The sequence below is a fragment of the Chiloscyllium plagiosum genome, unplaced genomic scaffold, assembly GCF_037043375.1.
Source record: "Chiloscyllium plagiosum isolate Xiang-an unplaced genomic scaffold, Cpla_swu_hap1 HiC_scaffold_9, whole genome shotgun sequence".
In the NCBI taxonomy this organism is placed as follows: domain Eukaryota; kingdom Metazoa; phylum Chordata; class Chondrichthyes; order Orectolobiformes; family Hemiscylliidae; genus Chiloscyllium; species Chiloscyllium plagiosum.
In genome coordinates, this window is record NW_028270147.1 from 62,464,810 (window position 1) to 62,484,354 (window position 19,545).

General features: G+C 40.1%; 1 protein-coding gene across 2 annotated transcripts in view; it reads right to left on the minus strand.

Moving 5' to 3' along the window:
• Positions 1-19,545, minus strand: part of raver2 (ribonucleoprotein, PTB-binding 2) — a 109,307-nt gene that overhangs the window by 23,079 nt on the left and 66,683 nt on the right. The window contains exons 13-14 of one of the 2 annotated variants that reach the window (XM_087990685.1): positions 12,876-12,935; positions 3,677-3,793 (exon numbers count right to left, since the gene is read on the minus strand). In XM_087990685.1, the coding sequence (XP_087846811.1) occupies positions 3,677-3,793; positions 12,876-12,935 (177 nt within the window). The remainder of the gene's footprint in view (positions 1-3,676; positions 3,794-12,875; positions 12,936-19,545) is intronic. The other variant, XM_087990686.1, reaches the window with a different exon arrangement.

The window sequence follows — 19,545 nt, forward strand, 5'->3', positions numbered from 1 at the left end:
CAATGGACTCCAAAATCTTACCAATGACTGAGGTCAGGCTAATCAGCCTATAACTTCCAGTCTTTTGCCATGCTCACTTCTTAAACAGGGTGGTTACATTAGCTATTTTCTCATGCATCGAGACCCTCCCTGACTCCAATGATACCAGAAAGATCACTACGAAAGACTTGACTGTCTCTTCAGCTATCTTTTTCAGAACTCCAGAGTGTAGCCCATCTGGTCCAGATGATTTATCCACGTTCAGACCTGTTTTTCTAGCACTTCCTTGGTAATGGCCACTGTACTCATTTCTGCTCCTAAACACTCGAATTTTTGGGAAATTACTAGTGTCTTCCACTGAAGACTGATGCAAAGTACTCATTCAGTTCCTCAGCCATTTCTTTGCTTCCCATTACCAATTCTCCAGAATAATTTACCAGGAGCTCAATGTCCACTTGTGCCTCTTTTGCTCTAGATATCTGAAGAAACTCTTGCAATCTTCAGTGTGCGGCACGGTGGCACAGTGGTTAGCACTGCTGCCTCGCAGCGCCTGAGACCCGGGTTCAATTCCCGCCTCAGGCGACTGACTGTGTGGAGTTTGCACATTCTCCCCCTGTCTGCGTGGGTTTCCTCCGGGTGCTCCGGTTTCCTCCCACAGTCCAAAGATGTGCAGTTTAGGTGAATTGGCCATGTTAAATTGTCCGTAGTGTTAGGTAAGGGGTAAATGTAGGGGTATGGGTGGTTTGCGCTTCGGTGGGTCGGTGTGGACTTGTTGGGCCGAAGGGCCTGTTTCCACACTGTAAAGTGATCTAATCTAAATCTTCCCGAATATTACTGGCCAGCTTACTCTCATATTTAATCTTCTCCCTCATTATTCCTTTCTTCATCGCCCTTTGTTGGTCTTTGAAGGTTTCCCAATCCTCTGGCTTCCCACCGCCTTTTGCCACATTATATGCCGTATCTTTTGCTTTTATGCCGTCCTTGACTTCCCTGGTCAGTCATGGTTGACTCATCCTCCCGATGGTATGCTTCTTTTTCCCTCGGGATAAATTTTTGCTATGCCTCCCACAAACTCCTGCCATTACTGTTCCACTGTCTTTCCTGCTAGGCTCCTCTCCCAGTCAATTCTGGTCAGCTCCTTCCTCATGCCTCTGTAGTTGCCTTTATTCAACTGTAGGAGAAAGGTGAGGACTGCAGATGCTGGAGATCAGAGCTGAAAATGTGTTGCTGGAAAAGCGCAGCAGGTCAGGCAGCATCCAAGGAACAGGAGAATCGACGTTTCGGGCATAAGCCCGAAGCCCTCCTTCCTGAAGGGCTTATGCCCGAAACGTCGATTCTCCTGTTCCTTGGATGCTGCCTGACCTGCTGCGCTTTTCCAGCAACACATTTTCAGCTTTATTCAACGTGTAATAAAGTTACATCTGATTCCATCTTCCCCCTCTCATATTGCAGAGTAAATTCAATCATGTTACGATCACTGCCTTCTAAAGGGCTCCTTCACCTTAAAGCTCACTTATCAAGTCTGCCTCGTCGCACAGCACTAAATACAGAATTGGCTGTTCCCTATTGGGCTCCACTACAAGCTGCTTCAAAAAGCCATTTCATGGACATTCCACAAATTCCTTTTCTTGCGATCCACTACCAACTGGATTCTCCCAGTCCCATTTTCACTAATAAAGCATACCCACCCCCTCTGCCTGTCTTTTTGATAGGACATATATCCTTAGATATTTAGCTCCTAGTCCTGATTATTTTGCAGCCACTTCTCCATGATGCCCACCTCATCATACCTGCTAATTTTGATTTGTGCTTCAAATTAATTTACTTTATTTCTTATACTATGCGCATTCAGATACAACACCTTCAGTCTTGTAATTGACTGTTCCTCTTCTCATTGCTATTCATTTATCCAGTGTGTTTGAAGTTTGATTCCTGACCTTCGCCACACTGTCCTATTGTGTGATAAGACTTTAATATCCTCTGTTGAGTTCTTCTTTCTTTTCATATCTTTCAATGCAGAATCCACCACATGTTAACCTGTAGCTTTGCTTCCCATTGCTGTCATTATACTTTTTGGAGTTTTTCCCTTCCCTTTCCTCCATGACACAACACCCGCGCTCCCCCCACCCCCAACTTCCTAGTTGAAAAGTTCTGTTGACCACCCTATTTACCCTGTTTGCTAGAACACTGGCACCAGTGGTGTCCTGCTCTAATACTGATACAAGTGCCCATGAAAAGAAACCCCTCTTTCCCGCACCACTTTTTTAGCCATATATTTACTTCCCTTATTCTGGTGTCTGGTTGAGAAGTGACCTTTTGGAGTGCTGTATACAGTTTGGGTCACCCTGCTGTAGGAAGGATATTATTAAAGTGGAGAGGGTATAAATAAGATTTACAAGGATGTTACCAAGACTGGAGGGTTTCTTTTACTCATTCACAGGATGAAGGTATTTGATATTTGAGCGGCATGGTGGCTCAGTGGTTCGTACTGTTGCCTCACAGCACCGGGTACCAGGGTTCAATTCCCGCCTGAGGCGACTGTGTGGAGTTTGCACATTCTCCCTGCATCTGCGTGGGTTTCCTCTGGGTGCTCCGGTTTCCTCCCACAATCCGAAGATGTGGAGGTCAGATGAATTGATCATGCTAAATTGCCCATAATGTTAGGAGCATTAGTAAGGGGTAAATCTAGGCTAGGGGAAGGGTCTGGGTGGGTTGCTCTTCGGAGGGTCAGTGTGGACTTGTTGGGCTGTAGGGAATCTAATCTAGATAGATCAGCATTTATTGCCCCATCCCTAATTGCCCTGACGGCAGTTAAGAGTCAACCATACTGCTGTGGGTCTGGAATGTCATGTAGACCAGAGCAGGTAAGGATGGCAGTTTCCTTCCCTAAACGATATTAGTGAACCAGACGGGTTTTTCTGACAATTGGCTTCAAAGTCATGGTCATCATTAGACTCTTAATTCCAGATGCCCTTTTTATTGAATTCAAGTTACACCATCTGACATGGCAAGATTCGAACTCAAGTCCTGCAGCTAACGGCTGGGTTTCTGGATTAACAGACCAGCGATAATACCAATTGGCCATCACCTCGCCTGAAGGTTTGAGTTATAAAGAGAGACTGGATAGGCTGGGTCCTTTTCTTACTGGAGCATAGGCCAGAAGGTGACCTTATAGGAGGTTTATAAAATGATGAAGGGCATAAGTAAGATGAATACCTAAGGTTTTTTTTTCTCTAGGGTAAGGAAGCTCAAAACTAAAAGGACACATTAAGGTGAGGGGAGAAAAATTTAAAAAGGAACCTGAAGGGCAACTTTTCCCACACAGAGGGCGATTTATATATGAAAAGAACTGCCAAAGGAAGTGGTAGAGACAAGTGCAATTGCAACACTTTAAAGACATTTGATTAGGTACACGAATAGGAAAGGTTTAGAGGGATATTGCCAGATGCAGACAAATGGGACTAGTTTAGTTTAGGAACCTTGGTCGGCATGGACAAGTTGGATCAATAGGTCTGTTTTGACCCGTTTTGTAAATTCTTGGTTGTCTCTTTAGACTTGGCTGCAGCTCCCATCTTTGTTCTTCTCACCCACTACTGGTGCTGAATTTGACCAAAGAGTGTCAGGGAAATAGTGCGTTTAGGTACTTGCCAATTAATCATCAATATCATTCAAACTTTGCAGTATTCATTAATCCTACCTTGGTGGTTTGGCCACTTTGAATGCTTCCAGGGTAATAGGTTTGACTTCCAGCATAATACGAAGGCACCACTTGCACTGCCATACTATAGTCCACATTGGTATTTACAGACGTGTGCTGGAAGGAAATTACAACTTAACAGCTTAGCTTTGAGTTTTAGGAATATGTGGCTCAATGAAACTGTTGCTTTTTTAGGCATCTCAATCCACCGTCTCAACAAATTGCACAATAGTAGCTCTCAGCAGGCAAAACAAATCTTACACATTGAAATATATAAAATAATGCACACGTGCTTAAAGTGGCAAAAACAACCCAATCTCTCCCTACCATCCTCCACTTTCACCACCCACCCCCACCTTTAAAAGTGACTAAATCCCTGTATCCACCTTCACCAATACAGAGTTAATTACTAGTGCAGGGATGTCTAACATACATGCTGTGGTCTCTTATGATTGCTTTTGCTACATTTGAAATAGGACACGATTCTCTTTGGCACCACTTATTTCAAACGTTGAGCAACTGAGTATTTTCACACCCTTCCCCTACATTTTGCCACACTGCACTTCCGGTACTGCAGTCAAAGTGCAGCATTCACTTAGCAGTGAGCAGAGTTGAAAGGGAGTTAAAGATGGAGCAGGAAGGCATGCTGCAAAGGTCTTCTGTCAAATGGTGACTTAAAGTCTAAGACTGGGGAATTAACATTAGAAATAGGGAAATGACAATTTAAATTAATATTTTGCATCAGTTTTTACAGACTACACAAAAAGCATCCCAAAAATAGTCAAAAAACAGAGTCAAAGGAAGGGAGCAACTTCAAACAATGACTATAACAGTAATAGTACAAGTATGTTAAGAAAATTTGATGCAGAACTAGGTTGGCCCCACCATCCCTCTCCTAATTATTTGCTACTCTAATCCCCTACCCAACCACTACTCCTCACTCACTTCTCTCATTTGTTACCAAATTGGCTTCAAGTCCACCAAAACACTGAATACTGAATTCTGAACAGCACTGACTCCCTCTGTTCCAGCCTGTGTTGGTTCCTTTATTGGACTGCGCTGCTTCAGATGGGAAGACTCCTACCCTATAAATTCACATGGGAAACTTCTCCAAAATCTATGTGGCCAATTCCTAGTCTGATGTGGATCAGAAATAGGGATTTTGATGCAGCTCTGAAGATTTCTGGCCTTTGATTAAACGTTCTGTGTTACTTAGTCTACTTCAGTAGTTTTTCCTGTACACACCAATTCCAAAGCATTCTTTACTCAAATATCATAATGGCCTAGAATATGTCCCCTTGCCTTTAGTCAATTCTATACTGGAGACTTCAGTTACAAAATAGCAGAGACTTGTCCAAGAAAAACTGGAGTCAGCAGAAGAATTAATCATCACTGAAATCATGCTCCCTTTGCAACAGCATTTAAAAGGCAAGTCGAGGCTGCAGCAATGCTCATCTCTCCATTGGAATAATGTAACCAAAATTTGGTCCTTCATTTATCTTTATCTTGAGGATTTCCCTCAATATGGATCAATGTGCAATTTCTTATATGTTTTGTCTAATTTTATGGCTTCTGTACTACTTCAAACAATAGTAAATATCGTTACCTTTCTTGCACACTTTATCTGTCAGACTTTATCATCTGCCTAAATTTAATTGTTATTTCTTTCCAGCTCCAATAAGTCATCACACATCTTTAATACTCTCTCTCTTTAGCCTGTCTACAGCCTTCTTTAATTGTGTTTCAATTTAATTATGTTCAAGTATTTCTTTCCTTTCTCGATCATTGCTCATGTATCACCTGCAATTAAGGGTCTAGTTTTGCCTTTCATTTTGATAATACTTCCTTTGCAGCCTACCCTTTTACATTTTTCTATTTGCTTTCATAGAAAGAAACAATAAGACATTTCAACTACCGTACCGTCCCACTGGGGCGGCACGATGGCTCAGTGGTTAGCACTACTGCCTCACAGCAGCAGGGTCCCAGGTTCCAGCCTCGGGCAACTGTCTGTGTGGAGTTTGCACATTCTCCGTGTCTGCGTGGGTTTCCTCCAGGTGCTCCAGTTTCCTCCCACAGTCCAAAGATATGCAGGTCAGGTGAATTGGCCATGCGAAATTGCCCATGGCTATAGGTGCATTAGTCAGAGGGTAGTGGGTCTGGGTGGATTATTCTTCAGAGGGTCGGTGTAGACTGGTTGAGCCGAAGGGCCTGTTTCCACACTGTAGGGAATCTAATCTAATCAAACTAGGAACAGGAGTAGGTAATTCAACCTCAAGCCTACTGCGCCATTTAATTATGATCATAACTGATCTCATCCCAGCCTGCTCCCCATAATCCTTCGACCCATTACCAATTAAAAATGTCTCTGTCAAATCCATAAAATGGTCTGTCTTGGCATCCACTGCATTCTGGACTGGTGAATTCCACAGATTTACAACTCTGAGAAGTAACTTCTCATCTGTTTTAAGTCTACTACCCCCTTTCATAAAACTGGGACCTCTCATTCTAGACTGCTCCACATGAAAAAAACATCCTTTCCCTAGTTATTTTGTCAATCCCCCATAGTACCTTACATCTCAATTTAATCTTTTCTTATTCTTCTAAATGCCAGACAGTATAGGCCTAAATTGCTTAATTTGTCTTCAAAAGATAAAACCCTTACCCTCTGGAATCAACGTAGTAAACCAACTGTGAACTGCCTCCAATACAACTACATCCCTCCTGAAGCAAGGGGGCCAAAACTGCTTACAGTATTCCAGGTGTATTCTCCCTAATGCCTTGTTCAGCTGAAACAACACCTTCCTAGTTTTATACTCTATACCATTAGGAATAGATGTCAAAATATCACCTTCTTTCCTTATTACCTGCTGCACCTGCAAACTAGCTTTCTGTGATAAAGCAGAAATTGGTGAAAGAGAGTAGATTTAGACCTGAAGTAGGAACAAGAGAGGGAACATTTAACCTAAGAACACTCTTGGATAACATCTAGAAGTAAACAATATTTACATATGTTTCAGACTAAGTATTTGATCTTGGTTATCACAAAAAAGGTATTGAAATGTGAAACTGACTGTAAAGACGAGATTTAATCAGAATTTTTGAAGGCAACTTACAATATCTTGCTTGCATTCTGACAAGATATGAAATTCAGTGGAGCAAGAGGCATTGTGGTTGCTTTCATCTGAAAATGTTTTCAGCCTTCAAAAACTGATGCTTGCTCTCAACTGGTTAATCAATGAGTATCTCAAATTATTAAATCTTATTCAATTCTTAAGTCATAAAATAGCATATTTTGAGCAAGTAGTGAGGGGAGGATAAAAGATGCAGATTAAGAGGCCTACCTGCAATAAGACCAGCAGAGTAGCTTCATGAATCATGTAACATGAATGCAGGAAAAACAGCTAATTGACAAGAATTGTTGAGTATTGAATCTGATTGTTTATATCTCTAGACTTGCACCCCCTCTTAAAAGAATAGTTTAAGTAGAAAATTGATACCAGTGCAAAAACAATTACAAAAATGTAAAAAGCAAGGATACTAGGATACCACAGTAGTAAAGTAAAAAATAAATTCTATGTAATGGCAGGAAAGGTGATGTGTTCCTGCTCAGCATGTGGGAGCTGCTGAACATCAAGGTGATCCAGAATAAATACATCTGTATTCAGTGTTTGCAACTCATTAAGCTCCATTTCATAGCTGAACAGCTGTAGACTATGCTGCAGACATTGCACCACATCAGAGAAGGCAGCATATGGATAATTTGTTCCAGAAGACAGTCACACTCCTGATTAAGGAACCCAGAATTTGGACAGGGTCAGAAAGGTATGACCCCAAGTCAGGTATAGGAGCAGAGTTGGTGGCATTTGAGGAATTTCAGCCCTTGCAACTGTTCAACAATTACAAGGTTTTTGAAAGCTGAAGGGCAAGGGCAAGAGCAAGAACTGCAACACATTGACAACGCACTACATAATACAGTGAACCATTCAAGATCGGGAAGGAAATAGAAATGTATTAGTAGAAGAGGACTGTATAACTAAAAAGACAGATTCTGTTCTCTGAAGCCATCGACATGCATCTCGACGACTTTACTGCCTGTCTGGTGCCAACATTAAGGACATCCCCTCAGCGCTTTAGAAGGGAGGGGTGGGCTCCAGTTTTCATTAGCCAGAGAGTCAGTGATATACAGCACAAAAATAACCCTTCAGTACAACTCGGTCTATGTCCGTCAGTTATTTTAAATTCATCTAGTCGCATTTGGCCCATATTCCTCAAAACCCTTCCTATTTCACTCACACATCCAAACGCCTTATAAATGCTGTAATTGTACCAGCCTCCACCACCTCCACAGCTCATTCCATACACACACCACCCTTTGTGTGAAGTTGCCGCCCTTTGGTCCTTTTTAAATCTTTCTCCTCTCTATATTTGGATTTGGATTCCACTACACTGGGGAAAATACCTTAACTACACGCCGTATCCATGTTCTTCATGATTTTATAAATCCTTACAAGTTAACCTTTTACCCTCCAATGCTCCAGGGAAAAAAAGACTCAGCCTATTCAGCCTCTCCTGATAGCTCAAACCCTCCAAGCCTGGCAATATCCTTGTAAATCTTTTCCAAATCCTTTCGAGTTTCGCAACATCTTTCCTATAACAGGGAGGTCAGACTGTACGCAGCATTCACCAAGTGGCCTAACCAATGTCCTGTACAGCTACAAAATGACCTCCCAACTCCTGCACTCAATGCACTGACCAATAAAGGCAAGCACACCAAATACTTTCTTCACATCACCCTATCTACTTGCAATTCCACTTTCAAAAACTATGAACCTGCACCCCAAAAACTCTATTCTATAACACTCCCCAGGACCTTACCATTAAAAGTATAAGTCCTGCCCTGATTTGCCTTTCCAAAGTGTTGCACTTTGCACTTATCTAAATTAATCTCCATCTGATCAAGGTTCTATTATACTCTGACATAACCTCCTTCAACGTCCACTATACCACCAACTTTCGTGTCATTTTACTAATCATACCTCCTACATTCACATCAATATCATTTATATAAATGATAAAAAGCAGTGAACCTGGGTTTCATGTTGGAACCACAATATTTACAGGTCTAGAAGAGGTGCTGCTGAAAGAATTTGAAGAATTAAAAGCCAAAGTCAAACCGTCCATGTAATAGTCTCTCGACTATCCTATGCTAATTTGGCAGAGGTAAATAAAGTCAGAGTTAAACATGTCTCTCAAAAGATCAGCATTGGAGAAATGGGAAACTAGCACCAGAGCTGAGTAATAGGTAGTTGTTCTAGTGGAATGGGCTTCACTAGTCCAGGCATGGGTGTCCTGAGAGTGAATAACTAGGGCTGCACAAATTAAATGGTGGTGGTTCTGCAGAGAGGATAGATGGGCTTGCAAAGATATGGCACCATTGCACGGCAGCTGTTTAGAAAATACCCAAAATGGGACAGAAAGCAACCGAGAGTATGTAAGCAATATTAAAAAAAAAGGTCAAGGGGGAAGAAAATGGTAAAAAGGCAAAATTAATGGATCTTTACTTAAATTGAGGTTAATGGCCATGATTGTTTCACCTTAACAGAAACAGGTACAAGAATATCAGAATTGAGAACTAAGAATTCTGAGGTGAGACAGTTTTGAAAGGACAGATAGGAAGGAAGAAGGTGATAGGTTAGCATTTTCCAATCCAAAATCATATGGGTGGCATTAAGAAATAAAAAGGGGAAGGAAATACAGGTAGATCTACTTACAAAACTAGGAAAGGCCTTAAAAATATTGCAGATCAAGAAAGAATGTCCATTGTTTGATTCCTTTTGATGTTCATCCTCAATAGCAGCTGAAAGAAACAAGGCTGAGATTGAAGTGGATTGCGTCGTACCAGAAGTAGATACGTTTGTCTGTTTAGTAGAAATTATAACAGAGGATGGCAGCTGGGACACAGGAATTAGAAAGAAGACAAATAGTTGGAAGCCATGTTACGAAAATGAAGAATGTGTGAATAAAAAAACTCAAGCTTATAATAAAGACTCAGCAGAGGCTACATTCTGCTTTTCTGTATGTCTTAGAAACTTAAAAAAATAAGAAGTGAGGATGGAAAGAGAAACTTTTGAAATGTGGATGCCAAGATATATACCAAAAATGTCAATAAAATGAATAAGACAAGAGGCACGTAAAGAACACCAAAAAAGTGACATACAAGTCTTCTACTATAACTTGCATTTCGTCAGCTTGAATTAGCTCTAACGCAATTGTCAAATTGTGGACATTGTTTGTCCAACACAAACTTTCTACTGAATGGGAACAGAGATTTACTATTAACAATTTTCTAAAGAGCAAAGATGCAGAGGAACACAACTGTTGCATTATTGCAGAATGACCTCTACAGAAAATGACAGTATTTCAGTCATTAGATCACAGCTAAAAAGTTATAGATCTCTCTTCTAAGATAAAGTGGGCAGCAGAAGCAGCAGAGGATCAGCTAATTAACAGGAAACAGAGTTAAGGCAGATGAGTAATTTCTAGGATGGCACGTTGTAGTAAGTGCCACAGGAATTTGTATGAGGATATCAAGAAGATATAAAAGATCCATGGTGTTTTTTTTCCAAAGAGACACAGGGTATTTATACTGTGCAGTCTGGAGTGTATTCTTACCTTTAATCAACATGACAAAATCCGTTCTGATCATTATCACACTGTTGTCTGCAGGAGCTTGTTGTACACAAAATATTACCATCTTTTTATGATGCAGCAGTGAATACACTTTAAAGATTATTGCGCGTGATTTGAGATGTCCAATGGTTATGAAAAGTACTATAAATACATCAACTTTGTTTAAAAATTCAGTCAAAAGTCTGAACTATCACAACTGAATGAAAGATACACTCATTTTCTTCAGGTTTAAACTGATGAAGGAGAACTGAAAAGCTTCTCTGAATCTCATTCATACTCCCAAACTGCTCAGCTAGCTGAAAGCAACTGCTGTTGGAATGCAGAAGACTTCTGTCATCAGAAGTTACTAGTCCACAGATCAATTATCCAAAACTCCCACTGTGCACATCCCTTCAGTTCCAGTTCATCTGCAACCAAATTTTAAATCACTGCTTGAACAAGCAGCTTTGTAAATGGTGTTTCTAAGTTTCAAATTACTTGCTTTCAAAACATGCAGCAATTCTTGATTTTAAAACAGTTCATTTCTTATTTCAGTCCACAGTTAAATATACTGCAAAATAAAAATATACCTTGTCAGCTTCCACCTAACTGTGGATGTTCAACTCCATCTCACCATTACTGTCTTTAATGCACGGTTGCCACTTTGCAACTAAGGCACCAAATTTAGATGAAAACAATTTCTTGCAAGATTGTACATTGGGAATACTAATATTATATTCAACCTTATCAAAAGACCTTTGCCATTATCTCTAAGTCCATCCTTAGCTACTCACTCAAGTTGCTAAAGATTAGAAGGCAGCTTGCCATTTAAATTAATGGAAACTTGACTCTATAATTAAACAGGACAGAGATTTGAAGCTCATTTCCACCATTTCACAGTTGTTCCAGATTTTTGCAACTTTCAGAGCCATCCTAACCATTATCAACTTTGCAATCACATCAGAACTGATTATTCCAACATCTTTCTTGGTCTCATGGAGAACAGAAGACTACATATACAATTGCCAAATTTTCAAAATTCACAATATCCTCTGCGTTAAGGCTCATTCACCTATCACATCCAAATTCCATGAGCTATTCTGCATTTTCATTCAATCACATTCAAAATCCTTGTTAAAGTCTAAAAATGCTTTACAGTATTGTCATATTCTACATCATAAATTTCCAAATTTTACATCCAGTCCTGAGAATCACAGCCAATATGCAAAATATTGATTTATTTTCCTCCAAGTTGTTTCCATAAAATAGACAATAGGATCCAGAAGTTCACTTTTCTTGAAAAGCAACCACCAAAACAAGGATGGGTAGAGAAAACAGTTTTGAAATTTCATCAGTGTTTTGTACTTTTTGTTACAGTAAACAAGCAAAGTTATCCTTTACAAAGAGTTTCATCTGTAGAGAGTACTTGCAATTACCTTGTCAATCAAAAATGAACTACTTATGAAGTTAAGACAAGTAGTACATTGACAAATATATTAAATATGTTTTCTGGATTTTGCCAAATATATAACTCCCAAGTTGATGAGATGATTGGTGTGGTTAAAATAAAATAAATTCAAGTCGCTAAATGTGTGAAGACAGTTAGTTACACTCAAAATGCAGTGGGTCTATACCTTGGCAACAGAAATTGCAGATGGGATATTCAACATTCCTTCATGCATACAGAAGCAAAATTAAACATTAATTAGCATAAATCCTGGGCCACTTGTCATGTTCTTGTAATCAATATTAAAACCAGCAATGCAATTAGGAGCCTTTCATTATCAAAGGGCCAAGGAATGCACTTTTAAAAAATGGCTTAGAAGGGAACGTGAAAAATTAATCTCGCATATAAAAAACTATACAATTATGGAGCAAAAATGTACAATACAACTAAATTGGCTGAAAAAGTCTAAATGAAGAACATCTATTATGCAAAATGCTCAAGAACTGGTAGTGTGCTTTATTCAAAAGGGTCAGTTAAAGGATAGAATTTAGGGCAATTTTTATTCAGTCTAATATTTAGAAAGGAAGACATTACAAGTACACACCTCCCACTTCAACTAAAAGTATCTCTTTTTAAAAATGCATGGAAAATGCAATTAATGCCCTCCATCTGTATGTAATTAAAGACAAGTGACATATAATTAACAGGTAGGCCCCTTGTGGTGCAATGGTAGTTTCCCTACCTCTGGGCCAGCTCCCACCTACTTCAGGAGGTGTGTACTGACAACTCTGAACAGGTGGAATAGAAAATACCTATATAACTAACTGGGGAATAGAGATTTGATTTCTAAAAATGAAAAGCAAGAATGACAACTTTGTCATATTCATTTAGAATTTATTCAACATCAAGAGCCATTAGTTAAACATCGGAAAATTGAAAGAGACAAGTTTGAAAGAATTACTTTCCGAGCAAAAGTAAAATTCGTAAGAAATTACCAACATTGGCAATTTTTGTAGAAGCTTTCCTGAAAAGTTATGATACTCATAGGTGCTCATTTGCTTGGATGCATTTTCGATTTCTTACCTGGTTATAGAACACTTCAACAGGAGCTGCGGATGTCTGAACAAAAGTTGGGGCTGATACCTAAGACCAATAAAAATACATGAAAACTTGAGGAACTTGCTGAATTCTGAGAGAGATTAATCTTATATATTTGTGATAGAAGATTTATTGCTACATGACAGTATTATCTAATAAATTAGTGGGCATGAATAAAAAGCCCCTAAAAATCAAAATGCAACCTCAAAGAAAATCTCCAGTGGAACCTTCAAACGAGAAAAATGATGATCTCGGCTCTGAAAGGGCAACTGAAAGCATGGAAGGAGTCCCTTTGGACCCTTGCAAGCCATGCAATGAATGTTTCAGAAGGCTTTATTATTACAAAAAGGAGGCTTCAGAAGTTGAAAGTCTGATCATTGCTCCATTAATAAAAAAAAGAATTATGAATGCCGAAAATCAGAAACAACAAATTGTTGGAAAACTCAGCAAGTCTAGCAGTATCTGTGGAAAGAAAGCAATATCAACATTAGTCGATAGAGTTCAGCAGGGTTGAGTGGAATGGTGGCTCAGTGGTTAGGACTGCTGCCTCAGCGTCAGGAACCCAGGCTCGATTCTAGCCTTGGACAACTGTGTGAGAGCTTCCAGATTCTCCCTGCGTCTGTGTGGGTTTCCTCCAGGTGCTCCAGTTTCCTCCCACAGTCCAAAGATGCACAGGCCAGATGGATTAGCCATGGGAAATGTGGAGTTACAGGATTAGAGGGATTAGAGTAGGGGGATGCTCTTCAGGAGGGCCAGTGTGGACTAATTGGCCCTAATGGCCTAGTTCCATGCTATCGGGGTTCTATGATTAACAGTTCAGAACAGAAGGGTCACTGGACCCAAAATGTTCACTCTGCCTTCTCTCCACAGATGTTGCCAGACCTGGAGGAGATTTCCCAGCAATTGGTTTTAGGCTCAATTAATAAACTTGCAGTCAGAACAATGTTGAACCATTTACACCAACTGGGGAGGTGATGGCAAGTGATACTGGACTAGCAATCCAGAGACCCAAGTTCTGGGGTTTCAGTTCAAATTAAACAAAAGCTGATGGTGCAATCTGAATCCAATTAATAAATCAGGAATTAAACAACTTTAGCTCCTCTAATGGTGATCCATGAAACCAGTTTTGTTGCTTGTTGCAAAAATACACCCAGTTCACTAGTGCCCTTTAGAAAAAGGGAATCGGCCATCTGGCCTATGTGTAACTCCAGACCCACAGCAATGGAGTTTACTCTACAATGTCATCAAACAGACTAGCAAGTCACTCAGTTGCATCTAACCATTACAAAGTTTCATTTAAGGCTCAAAACGAGAAGGACCACCTGGCACCAACCAAGGCACCGAAAACGAGAAATACTCAGGAGTCCTGTCGACTCATCAAAGTCCTCCTTAGCAGCACATGGGGCCTCAAGTTGAAGTTGGACAGCTGCCCCACGTACTAGCCAAGCAACAGCCTGGGATTGTAAGGTATAATTCTGAGCATATGATTACCATGCCGACATAATAACCATTCCATCAAAGTTAGCAAACAGTTGCATACCACTGGGAGGTGTTTGTGTGAGAGTCCTGATCACTGACTACTGACTCAATGAGGTCTCACGGCATAAGATCAAATATGGGCAAGGAAACCGGATTGTCACCAACATCAGCCCCATCACCAGTTGATGAATCAGTTCCCTTTTTAATCACCACTTAGGAGTACTGATGGTGGCAAAGAACTTCAATGTGCATCATAAAGAGTGCCCTTGAAGCACCACTATGGACTGGGCTGGTTAATTCCCAAAGGACAAAGCTGTCAGACTGGATCTGTAGCAGGTGGTGAGGGAACCAATAAGTGGAAAAACGTATCTGCCTTTGTCCTCAATCTAAATGCAGCAGACGTATCTGTCCATAAGTGAGACAGTGACCACTATACCATCTTCAAGAAACCAAAGGCCCATTGTCAGTGGAGTTACACTCCTTTGTGGAACTGGAGGAGGAAACCACAGTGCTAAGTTGTACACTTTTCAAATAGATCTAACATCTCAAAACTATGCATTCATAAGATACTGCAGGCCATCAGAATTGTATTCAAATACAATCTGTCGCCTCATCGACCAGCATAACCCTCACCATCCTTGGCGCCAAGCCAGGGGATCAACTTTGATTCAATGAATAGCGCAGACAAGCATGCCAGCTTCATCCCAGAATACTTTAAAAAAATTAGGCATTGACCTGGTGATGCTACAATATAGGATTACTTATATTCTACATAAATGGAAGCAGCACGCAGTAGATAAGAGTTAGGTTACAATGGATCGGATCTAACCTCTGCAGACTTGGTTTATCCTGTCATGAGTAGCAGTGAGTAATTTAAAAGTTTGCTGAAAGAGGCTCCACAATATTCCATCCTCAGTTGCTGGGGAAGACCAATACAGCAGTGTAAAAGACAAGAGGTACTGGCATCAATCTTCAGCAAGAAGTGCCAAAATCCATCTTTACTGTCACCTGAAGACCTCTAGTATCAAAAGGTGTCACCCTTCAGCCAATTTGATTAACTCCAGGCAATAAACAAACTACTGAAGGCAACTGTCATGGACCAGACCAGACCAAACCTTTCCCCAGCAAAACATGTCAAAAAGATAGCCTAGGCCCTAACTTTTTCTTATTTTAAAGACAAGTGCCAGGCATTGCATTTTGGACACAATTCAATTGGTCAAACTATTGGACTTGAAGCAAAACTCGCTTTAGTCGTACACTATAGTTAAGATGCAGACAAAAGAAAAATAAATGAAAAAAACTGGCTTAACTGTAACTCTCGCAAAATAATAAAATAATAAACTTCTTAACTTTTTCAATATAGTAACATCCCATGAATACACACTTGGCAAAGGCAAATACAGTAACTGATGGTCTCACATGCAATTCTAGCATTAGGAAGAGAACCCAAGCTTTTAGCTATAGCAGAGAGCTTTGCAGCTTTCACAACCCCAACAGCTACTGAAAACTAAACTGAAAATACTGGTTCTTTGGGAACTTGACCCCACCCATTCAAGCTGCTCCTCTTGTTCCAACTTTTAAAAAACCCAAGACTTCACAAGCTATTTACTCTGATTTGAAGCAGACCTCTCTCACCTGTCTCAACCTCTATTTAAAAAAAGGACAAAATACACCTCTTAAAGCCATTGTATTGTCACACAATGAAGATTGCAAAAGTTACAGGCAACTGCAATACTTGCTGAAACCAGGTTGGGTATCCTTTATCCATATATCCAAAACCCCAACAGACCTGAAAACCAAAAAGTGTTTTAAAAGAGAACCCAAACACTCCGAGAGACACACTGCATTGGGGCCTTTGGAGGAACAAAAAGCTTTAATTTTGGTTCTGAACTGGCCAACTACCACTAACTTCTGCAGACCTACTCGTGACCAGCAAAATGATGGCAGGGGTAGTTGAAGTGCTATTAAGTGGCACTTAACTATAATCTGAACATTGAAATTCAAATTGAAAACACCAAGCCCACACAACCTCTGACCTCCTCACAACCTTAGCCCAAATATGGACAAAAGAACTCAACTCCAGGGGATAAGTGACGGAAACTGCTTTTGAGATCAAGGCAGCATTTGACCAAACATGACAAAGAACCATATCAAAATTCAAACCAATGGGAATTAGGGGGAAAAAAAACTTTGTTGGTTGGAGTCCATAACTAACACAAAAGGAAGATGTTAGTGATTATTGCAGGTCAGTCATCAGGAGGCACAGGACATCAATGTAGGAATTCCTCAGGGTAATGTTTCAATCCCAAACATCTTAACTGTATCAATGAGCTTCCAACCACCATAAAGGTCAGAAATCTCTCCCTCACCAATTGTGGGAAAGGATTGCAGCTGTTCAGGAGACCAATCACAACCAGCTGTTCAAAGGCTGGAAAGATGGATAGATAATATACTTTTAAAATATATATTTTTTAAAATTATGTAGTTTTTAGTCATCCATTATTGGTTCCTAAAAATTTTCCAAGCCTCTGACTTCCCACTAATTTTCCCCACTGCATATGCCTCAATTTTTGATTAGATGCTGTTTGACCACTTTTGTTAACCAAAGATAGTTTGTTATTCTCATTGAGTCCTTCTCTTTATCAATAATTTTTTTTTTGCTGATTGTTATGAAATATCTGCTTACTGATCTTTCCCTAAAGTCCATTTTCCCTGCCTACTTGAGGGAGTTCTTTCTTCATATCACAAACCGATTGTCCTTATTTTAGTTGAGAACACTGGTTTGAGACTCCATTTGCTCTCCTTCAAACTGAATTTGAAATTCTACCATGTTGTGATCACTTCCCTGTAGAGAACTCAAAAATACAAAATCTTATTAATCCTACATCATTACACATAACTAGATCTGAAAATGACTGTTCCCAGGTCAATTGTGCACACATTGTTTTAAAATAAAAAGCCTAATACATACAAATTCAATTCCCACATTCCTTTTGCCAATCTGATTTGTCCAGCCATTACACAGATTAAAATGACCAAAGTCAATTGTAGTGTCCTTCTGGCATAACTCTATAATTTGTTGATTTATACATTGTCCTACAGGTGAATCAACCTTCGGGGCACTGTAGACGACAGCCACACATGACTTCTGTCTCTTGCCACTCCTTATTTCTATCCAAACAGATTCAGCATTATGATCTATTGCACTTGTATCACTGTACTAATATTTTCCTTTATTAACAATGCTTTCTCACCATCTTTTCTTTTTATCTATTCTTCCAGAACATCAAATATGCTTGAATATTGAGCTACCAGTCCTGGTCACCTGTTGCAACATCTCTAACAGCTATCACGTTGTATTCATTCATTCCATTGGCACCAACTTATTTATCTTTCTATCTGAATGCAAGCAGCATTTGTAGACTTGAGCTTTGAGTTTTTAACCATTACTACTTAATCTGATTCTATTTGCTGCTGCACATTGTGTCCGTTTGTTGCATTTTATCATTGCCTCTTCACTACCTTGCATTTCTGCTCTCTCATTTCTTTTGATTTTTTAAAACTGTGTTGCAATTGAACCCTCCACCCACATCAGTTAAAGGCCCTAAATACAATGTTTGTTGTACAATTCACCAGTTCCAAGCATGGTTCAAATAAAGCCTGCCCCCATTGAACAACTATCATTCCCAATACTACCGCGTCCCATCTCCCTCTGATTTTTCTTTCCACTGTGCACAAGCTAATACTACTTAATTTCTTTTTTTCTCCCAGACATGAATGCTGCTGTGGCAGAGTGCTTTGGACAGTTTGCTCATCTTCTCTGCAGCCTGTGCCCTTGCCAACATCAGAAACGCGAGTCTCGTCTCTAATTGACAAAGACACTGGCTAAAGCTACTCCAAAGATAAATTCTGGATCCCAATATCTGCTTCACTCAGTCACAGCCTCCTTGTCCTGACGTGGACCAAATTTCATATAATTAACGCAATGTGTGTGGCTGACTCTTGAAACAATGTCCAGGCAAGTCTTTCTTCCTCCTTGACGTGTTGCAGCGATCATAGCTCAGACCTCAGCTTCAACTTCAAGCTGAACTCAAGCATCCAACAATTGAAATGGATTGCACCAGTGCCCACCAACTCCCACATAATACAGCCACCACACATCCTTACCTAGCCATCTCTATTCAATTTAATTGGGGTGCTAAACATTTTAAAATAAAATTTTCTCGCTGTACTCCAAATAGGAAAGTAGTCTTCCACCTGGACTAAAAAAAGACAAATAACACCCAATCACCTGCTTTCATGTGACACCACTTGACAGGTAGAAACAGGGTGAGGGACTCTGTGCTGCCTGCTTTTATCTCATCATTGCTGACCTTCTCACACATTCTTCGCATGCATTTCAATTACGCTGAATTGCTGCGCACTTCTCAGTCTCTAAGTCTATCCAACATCGGCAAGACACAATTCAGGAGTATGACAGAATACTCCAATTGCCTGAATGAGTGCAGTTCCAACAACACTCAAGAAGCTTTATGCCATGTAGGATAAAGGAGCCTACTTGATTGGCACCCCAGCCAACACCTTCAACATTCACTCCCTCTACCACTGTGGCAGCAGCACATACCAACATGCCAATAAATAAAACAAGATAGTGGAGATCAGAGACAAAAACAGAAAGCAGTGCTGACGAAGAGTCATCTGACTCAAAACGTTAACTCTTATTTCCCCACAGATGCTGCCAGATCTGCTGAGTTTTATTGGCACTCTGTTTTTGTTCAAGCACCTTCCAAACTTGTGGCCTCAATTCACCTAGCTAGCTCCATTCCAAGCCACAAACCATTCTGACTTGGAACTAAATCACCACTCCTTCACTGAAGGAGGAAATGGCACGAGATTTTGTTGTTTTTTCCACTTGGAAGAGGAAAACAAAATAGACGAAGAAGAGCTAGCAGATATGAAATACACCTTGTCATTTTTTGAGAAAAAAAACTTACTGAAGTCCATCATTTTTTTCTAAGAATTTAAGTGACTATACTGGGAGTGAGAATTATTATTTTCCATCATCAGGACCAATTCCCAAAGTTTTCCTCTTCCAAATCAGGCGTTTTTCTGAGGTACAAACATCCCTTTAGCCTTACTATATACACAAACATTCCACTGTGGCATGAAATATCAA